Source organism: Pagrus pagrus, assembly GCF_965226575.1.
Source record: "Pagrus pagrus genome assembly, chromosome: 5".
NCBI classification, from domain to species: Eukaryota; Metazoa; Chordata; class Actinopteri; order Spariformes; family Sparidae; genus Pagrus; species Pagrus pagrus.
In genome coordinates, this window is record NC_140189.1 from 19,686,829 (window position 1) to 19,699,361 (window position 12,533).

General features: G+C 45.8%; 1 protein-coding gene across 4 annotated transcripts in view; it reads right to left on the reverse strand.

Annotated features, from left to right (window-relative positions):
• Positions 1-12,533, reverse strand: part of unc5a (unc-5 netrin receptor A) — a 140,802-nt gene that overhangs the window by 4,478 nt on the left and 123,791 nt on the right. For all 4 annotated transcript variants that reach the window (XM_084353935.1, XM_084353934.1, XM_084353933.1 and 1 more), the window contains 4 exons: positions 11,134-11,367; positions 3,649-3,798; positions 1,712-1,876; positions 1,427-1,605 (listed from right to left, as the gene is read on the reverse strand). In XM_084353935.1, coding sequence (XP_084210061.1) covers positions 1,427-1,605; positions 1,712-1,876; positions 3,649-3,798; positions 11,134-11,367 — 728 coding nt within the window. The remainder of the gene's footprint in view (positions 1-1,426; positions 1,606-1,711; positions 1,877-3,648; positions 3,799-11,133; positions 11,368-12,533) is intronic.

Below are 12,533 nucleotides of genomic sequence, written 5' to 3' on the forward strand. Positions count from 1 at the left end.
GAACTGTTATGTAGAGCACGCACGACATTCAAAAAAGAGGGATTGTGTTGTGCGTGTGGTTTTTGTGCCAGGAGACAGGAAGCTCGAAAGTCCTTTTCACCTTGAGAAAGGTCAGACGGAGGACGTTACTTCCCCGTATCTTCTGTCTGCCCAGTGAAGCGCTCCGTGATGGTTATAAACGTGGCTGCGGTGGCAGTACACAAGCACTGAGAACACAGTGTCACTCTGCTATATTGAGTCAATTGGATTTTATAGCTCGCACAGCCTCCCCTCTGCGTCGGGAGAGCACAACAAAGCGAAGTGGTGGACACAAAAATTGTCTGAGAACAAACCTCTGTGTCATTATTCAGATAAAAAAAGACAGAGCTTAGCGTCCGACGTGTCAGCCCCGCTTACTCACCTCGCCGTGTGAAACACGAGCTTATCTTGTATGGCTCAGACGCAGCCGCTCGCACAGTCTTAGGAGAGAACGATCAAATAAAAAGGTTCTTGGCATTTTAAGTTTTATTGATTGGTCCCGTTCTGCTCGGTCTGAACACTTTACACACACAGAAACAAATGCAGAAATAACAGCATGACAGAATGCCAAGGAGCCTGGTGCCGTTGAGGAAAACATGTTGTTAAGGACAGATCAAACAACAGAGCAGTTGTTCCTTCCTGAGGCCCAAATGAGAATTGATTATGTTGAGCGAAACATTGCTAGTTAAACCTGTAGTGCATCAATTCAATTTGTGATTAATTGGGGTAAATAAAGTTGATTGGACAAATTAAGTGTACCTATTTGATTTCATTACGAGGGAGAAATTAAATTGGAGGATAAGGGATCAATGCCTGGCTCCCCTCTGTTACAGGTGCTCCCGTGATAAAGTACAGTCACTCTCCGAGCTCGGCACTGATCCAAAACAACTCCGTCTTTTTCTGCCGCTGATGGGCAGCTCGCTCGCTGCCTTTCCAATTACAACTGTTAAGCGGAATGTAGCAGGTACAAGTTTAGCTGCAGACTTTAAGCTGCTTACCTGTTCCTCAGGAAAAAACAGGAAGAGGGGGGCTGTGTTTTCTTACACAAGTGATAGCTGTATCCATCAAGTCCACATTAATCCTGTGATGTTAGCTGTGTCAAAGAAGGGATTAGTTTGCTGAAAGCAGAACCTTGTTTACCTAAACTTTGGGGGAAACACTTGACTTAACACTGATTTTACAAGTACAATTTCACAGTTGCATGTTAACCTAACATTAGTCTGACACTTCCCAATCAGTGTGACTGATTGTTCTTTATATAAACCAATTTGCATTCAAATACTGCTGCTGTTCTTGAGGGGTTTGGATAAATGAGGCTCTACTGACTCTCTTTGTAAGAGCTTCCCGTTACAGCGGCAGCGATCAGCGATCAGATAAGGTATTATGGTATTGTACAGTTGGTGTTTACCTCTCAAGTTTAAGTCTTTGTGCTAGCATTCTCCAGTCGGCTCCGTTGGGACAGGGGGCGTCCAGGCTGCTGCAGATCTTCTGCCTGATGAGGTACGGGATCTGAAACGCGCTGGGTCCTGCCAGAGCTGTGGCGTTACTGTCCATTAGCAGGAACTCAGAGTCAACAGCTCTGGTGTCCTGGTAGGAATAAAAAATAAATTCTCAGCACAGCATAAAAACAGTTCCTTTATGATGTATAAAAATGCTGAATAATGGTGATTACTGGCTCGGAGCTGAGCAATACCTTGGCAATGTTAAAGTCGAGGCCAAAGCTCTGTCCCTCCCCCTCCACCTGCCACACGCACAGCTGGCAGGTGAGCTCACAGGTGCTGAGGCTGAGCCGCTCCAGAGTGAACGTGCAGTGCAGGTACCGCTGGGAACCATTCCAGATGTGGTAGAACGGGATCTCCTGCAGAAAAAAAAAAAAGAGCACGCACAAGCCGTGACGCAGCGGCACAGAAGGAACCTGCATGTCTGAAACACGCCGTAACAGGACCGCCTGCCTCGAACACACCGAGATCATCATTAATTACACTGGCATAAGCTGTCATCTTTAGCTGTTGCTAAATATATCTGAGGCGGCAGACTGACAACAATCAGGTAAGTTAAAGGGCGATAATGTGACAAATGGCGCCTTTAAAGGGGCCTTAATAGCTTGTCAGGCTGTCTGAGATGATCACGGAGGCAATCGAACATAATATTTTAAGAGATGACAACCAAAACATTTTAAATTCATCCATTTATGTTTCAGCCTCTCTCTGCAGGTATGTACTGAGCTACAAATGATGCAGAAACGTCACAGCTCTGCTATAAATCTGAAACGCATCATGGTACATAGAGACATACATGTATGCTTATTAGCTTTGAGCAGAACCAGTGCAGCCCCAGCTTCTGTCTGGCAAACAGCTACCTGCGAGTGTTTGCTTGAATTTATTCAAGACTGACAATTTCTACATCTTCCTCTCTGTTGCTCCATATTCATGCCTCATTTGCATATCCCACGAGAAGCAGAGAGAGGTAACTGGAAAAAAAACAACAAAAAAAAAAAAAAACAGGGCATACTAACTCCTCACTTCACCCTGGGTTCAACAGCTGACAAGAACTTGAGTGTGAAGTGGGGCTGCAGTACACGCTGCCAACCAAACGGTGGCACTGTTACCCAGGCTGACAGATGGCGGGGGGGGTGGAGGGTGGACCGGCTGAAATGCACAAAAGTCTTCCCGGGGGCCCCTGGGAGACTAAAGGCCTTTTTTGACCGCACTGCTGAGAGGGGAATAACACTTCCAAATGAACAGGCACAGTCCAGAGGAATAAGCCTCTGTTCTGGGTGCATTGTTGCTGCCGCTGCTTGCTTGGCACAGCCCGTGTGTTCTCTTTGGGGACCTGGTGCTCAGTGCTTACATAGTTACAGCCAGAACATTTTCTCTTCCTCTTTGAACAGCCCTCATGTCTCTGTTGCCGGGCTGCAGTGCAGTGGGCCACGCAGGTGTGGGGAGTGCAGTGGTGGTGGAGAGCTTCCAAGAAGGTCCAGATATTTACATACTGCTCTATATTTCATCGGAGCTCCCTTTGAGAGAGCGGCAGCCAGGGTAATCAATCAGCTTGCAGCTCTGGGTTAGTGCACACAACCCGAGCTCCCATATGCACACGTATACAACTGCATGTACGTGCACATACACCTACAAAAGGTCCCCTGGACTCCAACAAATGACTTAAAGTTGCAAACAGTGCCAAGAACGGAAAGGTTATTGGACAGCGGAGTCCTGCGGTAATAGACTGAGAAACACTCCTTTGTGTGAATCTTTAAAGTGATCAACTGAAGCAATACCAAAACATACTTAATTAAAACTCTGAAGCAACTAAAATTAAAACAACTTTCCAGAGAGACGACTGGACCATGAACCCTCATTAACAATAAAAAGTTGCTCCTGAGGAACTTTTGATTAGTAACATCGCTGTACTCCATTCTTCTCTCATTTCTCTCAATGGCTAATTTAAAACAACCAGAGCCAACGCCGGTTTTTAAATTGAGCGTCCGCACAAACACATTAGAAAGCCCTCGAACCGCCAGTACACAGATTTGACAGATTCACCCCGGCACTTGTATTACATCTCCGTGCTCCCGCCCTGATCCAGAGTGACTCCCTGGCCCCTGCGGCCCGGGGGGGCCGCCCAACGCACCTGGTAGCCGGCTAGCAGCTTGCTCCTCCAGTGCGCCTGGGGCATGTCATGGATGGACAGACGCAGGTTGTGGTAGCTGTCTTTGAAAAGCAGGACGTGGGGCTCGTCAATCAGCCGACCCCCGAGCTGCCGCTCCATCTGCATCACCTCCTGATGGAAGAAAGCAAGAGGAAACATTTAACACCAGAGTCACAAAACAATCCAGAACTGTGCAGGTTTCCTTTACGCTTTGTATACAATTTCCTTTTCCAAACTGTACAGTCAACGCACAAACACGCAAATTAAAAGAAATACAAAAGATCATCGTGGGAACATAAGAAAATCTGACTCATACAGAAGGACAAACACACATTAATACACTTGCTTGGTCTCTCACACACACACACACACACACACACACACACACACACACACACACACACGAGGCAGGGGCACAGTACATCTTAGGACAGGAAGATAATGTCCCTGCATGCGGCCGCAGCGGGCTGGACCGACTTGTTTCCACAGTGCTGCTTTAATGTCACCACAAGGTTGATCCCTGCCTCAGTGTGAGCGCGCCCAGCTTCCAGCAACCGCATTAGCATGCAAATGCCGCAGCCATCCCGGCCTACTAGCTACCTGGGCTGTGATGAAGTAAGTGAACGAGCCATTAGTCAACTGCTCATTGTTCTCGCATGGCGAATCTCCTTAATTTCATTTTTGTTTTTGTGCCAGGAGAGATTTGTAAATGCATGCTTAATATTTTAATCTCTGTGGGACTTGCTCAGTGGACCATTTGTTGCCATCCAAATGACCATCTGGAATGGGATGAAAATATCTGCCGCTCTTTCCCTCTGATCTATCAATTGGTTTTGAGCTGGATGCTTTGTGCTGAGCGAGTCTCTAAGAATCCAATACTTAAACGGGCGTTCACATGTGCTACCTCCACTCCAATCGGAGCGGCGTATTACGACAGAGAAAAGACAGACCTCTGAAATTAGCAGCGAGGAAAGACCTTGGAAATAAGATATGTTTTTTTAATCTGTGTGAGGAGGGAAACATGATGGCAGCAGAGGGAAAAACAGGCAGCAGGAATACACCTCATAGTCTAGCAGACATCTCAAAGACAGCGGCTCCAGGAGGGAGATGTGCGTATAGATGGTGGCCATATGTTGGGCGCTGCATGCCAGCACGGTTGCCCATGGTCTGATTTCAGCAAAGACATCTAATTAAGGTGGAGAATGGCAGTAATTTCTATCTGCACAACACTGATTCAATTTTCTGCCCCGTTTTCCAGAAACGGCTCGACTGATTCCAATTATAATGGAAAGGAAGCTGTTAATTATCCATTTGGAATCTCTACCTGCTTTTGATATTTGATGTGCTCTCTGATTTACTGAATGAGCACTTTTGGGTTGAGCTCGAGAATTGAATTTCAATGTTTGCTCAGCGCATTGCTAATTTCCGTGTTTGCTTAGTGCTTATCTTCTTGTTAACACGAATATTATGCCCCCAGCGCCCCCCCCCACCCCCACCCCGTGATCAGCCATCTCCATTCCTGCATGTGTATTGGTTTATCCCCTCTCACACAAACGGCACAGAGCATTAAAGATGTACAGTGATCTGACTGTATGTGGCTGGATGGAGTGTTCTCCTCACTGTGCTGCCACGCCGGAGCCTTGTGATGTTACCCAGCCCACTTACTGGGAGTGGGAAGGTCAGACAATGGCTCTGAATCAAAGCGTCGAGGTCTAATGAGTTAATAACAGGGGGCAGCGCATTCTCTGCAGAATTAAAAGCCCTCCGCTATTATGTCTCTTACACAGACAAAAAGTCACATTAAGAGGGCTTCCAAAGAGGTTCATTTACCACAGTTCTTGAGCACAATTATGTGTTGGGGGTTATTAGCATTGCAAATTGGGGCTTGTGGACTTTGATCGCGTCTTTGACCTATAGCAGCAAATCTATAGGCCTGCTAGCAAGAGAGAGCGCAGAATGCCAATTATCTTATTATCAACATATAGCTCCTAGAATGAATACTAACTGGCCTGTCTAGCAGTTTGTCAGGTTCAAGGCTGACACGGCAGGATTACGATCAAACAGGGTCTAGGACATGGCACTCCTGCTACCTGACGGGGAAATACACAACAGTGTGCGCGTGTCCTCGCTTTCAAATGACACCGTCTCGCTTGTGTGTCGCGTCTGTGGGTGTGTGTGTGTTAGTGTGTTTTTGTGCAGGGCTTCAGCATATGTTCTGGACTGAGAGAATAATGGCCCTCTTTACGCCCCATTATCCTGTTAACAAATGACGGTGTGAGCGAGCTAATGGATGAGAAGCTAAATTTGACCGTATTATTTACTCTTTCCGGGGGAAAACAATGCAAGGTTTCGGATTAGTTTATCAAATCACATATTAATCATCAACTTGGAGCTAAATTGCGTTTCCATTCGAGTGTAGATAAGAAGAGCTGTTTCTCCTGGACACCCTGACCCCAGACAACTGTGGAAGCATTAAGATGCATGAGATGGGCGAGAAGTTCAAGTGCTGCAGGAGAAAAACCCCTTTTGTTCTGACGGAATTCGAGATAGCCTGTGGTGTGTGTGAAGACTGTGAATTTAGAGTCGGCCGGAGCCAAGACCACCCCCTGACATTCAATGAGGCTGGCTAAAGAGAGTGAGATAGAGCAGGGAAGGAGTGAAAAGAGCAGGAGCAAGAGAGAAGAGAGACAGAGGCAGCTTAACATTTGTGTCTCCAGGTCACTAGAGTGGCCAGCTTTAGCAGGAGAGATAACAGGATTACTGCAATCATGGCCACAGTTTTCTATGACTTCAACCCCCTTTTTTCCCACCCTCACTCGTCTCCCACCCCTCATCCTCCTGGCTTGGACCAGAGCTGGGACTGTGATGGACTGGGGCCGGGGCTCCACTGGGAAACAAGAGACACTCATACAGCTAATCTCTGCGGGCTGGTGCTGACAGAAAGAGGTTAGTGGCTGCACCAAACTCGCCTCTTGCAACAACAACAGCAGCGCCGTCGGACCCGGGAAAGAAACAGTCTAAACAAATCAAAGCATTAGCAGAGGCCTACATAGAACCGGTCTGGTTCAAAGCTGCAGATTACAAAATATTCTGCTTCCCTCACAGCAAGGTCAAGCTACTACATGTGGTCTTTTATTGTTCTGGCTTGGTGTGTAATAAACTGATTAACTTAACTAGCTCTGATGGGGATTATAACTAGCGTTTGATCAGTTAATTAGTCAAGCTACATGTCATCCGTAGCATGGAGAGATGCACGGGCTTTAATATGCTCATAAACTCGTCCTCACCCCTCCACTCGTAGCAACGCTGTGTCCTCATGTGTTTAAAAATGTGCATTCATAGCGATGATCCATTTTCAGAGCGACTCTTTTCAGGCAAATGCATTTGTTTATAGAGAGTAGCCTGGCTATGTGGGCTCCATAAATCTGTGTATTTGTCAGCAGGATGTGACAGGCTTTTCCTCTCTGACTGAGAGTCTATCAGTCTGAGCTCCAGTGGCCGTGCCCGCTACAGTCAACTCTGATTAATAACTACAAATAGAAGGGACTTGTCTGCTCAGTTATAAATGGGGACTGTGTTTGCTAGGGAAAAGATGCACATTCGGCCTGATAAATCACAGAGCAGGACGGGAAAAAACAGCACATAGGAACACAGAAATATAATATGGAAACAATTTCTCAGCTGGGCTCAGTGATAAAGCTGACTGTCTTCTTTAACTTAATGCCAGCAATTACTGGGCTGTGCTCTTCTTTTTTCCCCCCATAAATTCCTTGCCAGTAACTATTCTGATGGGGGGGCTCAGAAAAACTGTTTGTATTTACAGTCTGTACATGCTGGTTTTCTCTCCTCTGATACATAAAAGCGAAAAGTTTCTTGTCAACTGTAGCCTGCTGCTCAGGAGCGAAAGTCATAGTGAAAGGAGCACATAAACAGTTTATGAGTCCTTTTAAACGCAAATGAAGAATAATAGCTTGAGGTCAAAGACCGTATAAAAGAATCCAGGAGCTGCTATTTAGCCAGTTAGACATCAATTAAACACCCGTTTAACACCGGAACATACATTTTTACAATCAATAGACCAAAAGCTGAAAGTATTAGCTTCATTACATGAATATTGATGAAAGCATGAATTATTTAGTCTGAAATACAATACTACGAGTACAAAGGGAGTTAACTCCTTACCATTTGAGCCCAGGTGTAGGATTGGGGACGTTTTATGGCTGTTAAATGTCACTTAAGCTCACTGTGATGATGATCAAAGAGGCTATAGTCATGCTAGCAGCTCTGTGAGGCTAAACTTAGGTACAGCAGTGCTTTGAGCAAAATGCTAACATGCTGAAACCTCACAATGCCAACATAATGATGTAAATCAGATATAACGATTGCAGTGTCAATCAGCTTAGTTTAGCTGGCTAGCGTGCTAACATTTTTGTGTTGCGTTTTATAAGCATACGTTCAAGGTCCCTTGTTGTAGAAAGTGAGATTTCCATGTCTTGATTATAGAGCAGGTTTTCATGCTATGACTGCTGTAAAAGTATCAAAATGATCAATCGGCGGAGAAATGCACACAGCCAGCTATTGTATTAGTAATTTATGGTGATCCCTCAAAAAGTCTACCACACCAACAGAAAAACTGACTTGTGCTTCAATAAATATGACAAGAAGTGGGCGGTTTATAAATCTTTCTACATGTTGGTTTTTTTTTAAACTATACAAAAACACCGGCCTTACAGCGCACAGATGTGGGTGTAAAGGAAGAACATTTAGTTATCAATAAACGCCAGGATATTTTGTCATTGTTCCACTTTTCAAACGTGGGTTATGCTCAGAGGAAAACACACTGAGCAACAATTTGTCCTTCATGCTGAAAGCTGACAGATTCTGAATATCACAGCTAAATATACAAAAAAAAAGCTGCAGCATATTCTGATACTATAAAGACACCTTTGTGGGCACCCTTCCAGTTTAATTAGATGCTGCTGTTAGGTCTATCTCTGTACTGAGTCGGCGGTTTGGTTCACTGCAGGTGTTTCAATCAGTTGTGGGATGGCAGAACATCACTGATGCTCTCCCACAGGTCTAGCTGGGAACAACCGAGTGCACAGTCAGGGCGCTACCAAACGCCGATCATGTCTCCTCTGCTGCTGTGCCAGCCTTGGCTGGGCCCATCAAGAGTGGGACACACATTAAATATTAACTTAATTGGTCCCGGCAGAGCCCTGCTAACATACGGCAAGCATCAGACGGAAATGTCACTGTTTCCCCAGAGCCCCCGCACACTTAGGATCAAAGACAATAACATTGGTTCTAATCTGCTGTAATTGGGAGATAAGAGATTGCATGGTACAGCGTGCAGTGTAGCATGCGCACATGTTTGCGAGTGTGTGTGTGCGAGTCATTCTCGCTGATGGAGGCTTGTCAGAGCAGACTGACAGCAAGCGAGGGGACTGGGGAGAAAACCTCAGCATCGCTTCTGGTTTCTGCAGTTCTTCCTGCCAGTGAACAGCCGACAGAAAAAGGCAGAGAAATGCCTTTTCTTTTCTTTTTTTTTTTTCTTCATCTCCCATCAAAAGTACAGCCTGTTTAATGCATGAAAAGTTGACTTCTTGTCTGAAAAATGAGGTGCAGTGCCTTAGCAGGCTGCAAATGCTGTCATAAAATTCAGATGTGCTGAAGCGAGTACTGTACGTCAACACAAACATGAAAAAACGCTGCTGTGCCACCTACTGCTACTTCACCACTGTTACGAACTACAATTAAATCTAATGGTAGCCATAGTGAAAGTCTAATCATAAATGGTGCATTTTAAAGATAGTGATTAGTGATTAGGCTGAACCTCTCCAGGGAAGTTTAATCTCCACTCAAAGTGGTTAATGTACTTGCTAAATGAACTGCTCCCTCCATAATGGCACCAAGAGCAGTGTGAAGTCGAGATTACTAAACAGTGTGGGCCACATTCTAAATCACTCACTAAAAACTACAAAACCCCGGAGACGCCGTGGCTTACCACAGGACCAGGTTGTGTGAGAGACGGGGAGCTAATGCACTCAAGGGCGTCGAGGGAGCCGCAGAGTATGGCAGCACAAGTGCCGGAGTCAACAAGCTCAGATGTCCTTTTCCTGGCTAAGAGAGCGGGAGAATAGCAGAACAAGAGCTAGCCAGAGGGAGAGGCAGAGAGAAAGAGGTTTTCTGTGCACCAGCAGCCTTCCTGCCTCCAACACAGGACGTACAAGGTCATTTCAACAGTCACACTGCAGCAAAACAACACTGGGTCACCCGATGATCTGAATATATAAAGAGAACCCTATCATTACAACTGCTTTGATAGCAGGTAAACAAAAAACAGAGCCGCATCGGCTCCTATATTCTACATTTTCCACTTATTTCTACGTTAGACCGCAGTTTAATGTCAGCCAGCAATTTCCCTGAGCACGCCTGCTATCATGCAATAGCTGTCAGAAATGGAGAAAGATAGCAGCAGGGGTAGCATTGACCCACAAAAAGACAGATGCAAGCGAGGAGAGTTTTCAGTAATTCCCACCCCACAGCTAGAGCCTGTGCGCGGCTCTCATCTCATCTACTGCTCCCTGAATGGGAGAGCGCTAATTTCATCCAGAGCCCCCTGCTGACTTCCATTGTTTATGTCCCGCAGCCATCCATAGATTGTGCCGGCGGCGAAACCCCTGAACGAGGAGGTCAGCCATTACAGCCGGCGAAAGTGGACTCGAGTGGGAAGTGGCACTTGTGGCTGTGGGTGGTGTCAGACAAGGAGGAACAGCTTGGAGAGAGAAAGAGAGGTGCGGAGAAAGAAGGAGAGAGAGAGAGAGAGAGAGAGAGAGAGACAGAGAGAGAGAGAGAGAGACAGAGAGAGAGAGAGCATGGGGGTTGCTGGGAAAAGATTGGGGCAGGCTCTCCTTTTAATTTACTAATTAACCATGCAAATGAAATCTTAACAGGCTACTCAGAGGCAGTCCTCGAGGGAGGGAGGAAGGCATTAGTGCTTGATTATACTCTGTCCATGTGGAGAGCAAAAAAGAGAAGCGAAATATGCTGTTGTACAAAGTAATGGGAAACTTCTCGGCCCACAGCAGTCAAGCAGAACCACCGACGGCATGAGAGGAATGAATTTCTGTAAGCATACACACAAAAACACACTCGCACAGACTGTATTAACCTGGGCATATGCATCGGGTCTATAGTCTCACGTGGAGAAACTCAACAAATCACACACACTTGAACTGCTCATGGTGTAATCAAGCCTGCAATATTGTTCAATTTACCATGGCCACGCCTAACTCCTGCATGCACTGATTTCTACCAACCTTCCAATGTGACAGACAATGTTATTACTCGTAATAGTCCACCTATCACTCAGCTGATGCAAAACTGCTCCATCCATGCAATCTCCAGATGAGAAACTGCACTCTAAACAGAAAAACGGGCAGGCCTGCATCTGTCACACTTTACCTTAAAGACGTCCTGTGTGTCGTCCATGCAGTACACCCTGATGTTGTACTCCAGCGTGGAGCAGTACGCGTCCGAGAAGAGCACCAGCCTCAGGCGCTTGGCAGCGCCCATGTGCAGGGACTCTCCCACCAGGGCGAGGGTGCCCAGCTGCTCAGAGAAGAGCCGGCACGTCTCGGCCTCGAGCTGGCAGTAATAGGGCTCCGACACCAGCTCCTCCCCCATCAGCAGGACATCCTGGAGGAGACGGAGGGGGGGAAAAAAAACAAGGTGTGAACGGAAGGTCAAGAACCCAATTTGTGTAGGAGGGAAGGGTAATGTGTTTGCCTGGGTGCCTGGTGTCTGTATGTGTAGGTGTGTGTTTGTAAAAGGGTTGTTTGGCACAGAAGCAAACTGTCTCTCCTGCAGTGTGACAAACTATCATTTAAAGGGTAACTCCACCAATTTTGCACATTAAAGTGTGTTTACAGGTCTTGGGGAGCAGTAACTGCAAATGTGAAGAAGTGGTATAAAGCCGCTGGTGGCTCCAGACGAAGCTGCATGTGATCTGAATCGCCTCCAGTGATGTAACTCAGTGGCTAAGTTACATTGTGGGTAATGTAGGCACCAGGTTTTGAATAGCAAAAAGTCCGCTGGTCTCATTTACACAGAAATTATCAAATCGATGCAGCAGAACAGAAACAAATATATCGCCTTTTTCATTTCGTATTCTTCATCTTCAAAAGCTGGCGCCTACATCACCCACAATGCAACCTAGCAACTCTGTGACTACACCGGAGGCAATTTATCAGATTATATGCAGCTTTCTCCGGAGCCATTAAAGTCTTTATAGTACTTTTTTCACGTATGCAGAAGTGGTCTCCCCATGACCTGTAAACACACTTTAATGTGTAAAATAGGTGGAGTTACCCTTTAAGCTTGAGTTCTTCAAGGTAATGTTACATAAGTATGAGATTTAAATCAGGGGAAAAAAGGAATACTTTGTTCTTGCTTCAAAATCCCTTTTTACTACAGCACACACGCTCCATAGTGACACAAAGACACACAGTCCCTCATACAAAGACACTTTCTATAGGACAACATCAATTTACTTAATAATGCATGAACGAGGTGCTCAATTGACATGAAAGGAGACTCGAATAGATTCCTGGCAAGAATAGATGGTTCTGGAGGAAGAAAAGGCTGTGGAGGTGCAGTAAATATCGGATTATTGGGATTTCCGGAATTTCCTTCAGCCTCTGAGATTTGTTAAGAAAGGTGAAAACAGCTTGCCAATTTATCTGCAAAACAACACGGTTGCCTGATGGTGAGGGGTGTTAAAAAAAAAAACACTAACAGGCAGTACAAGAATTAATTGGTGCTTTAATTTGCGCAGGAGAAAAAAAAAAATCACAAAAGATTTA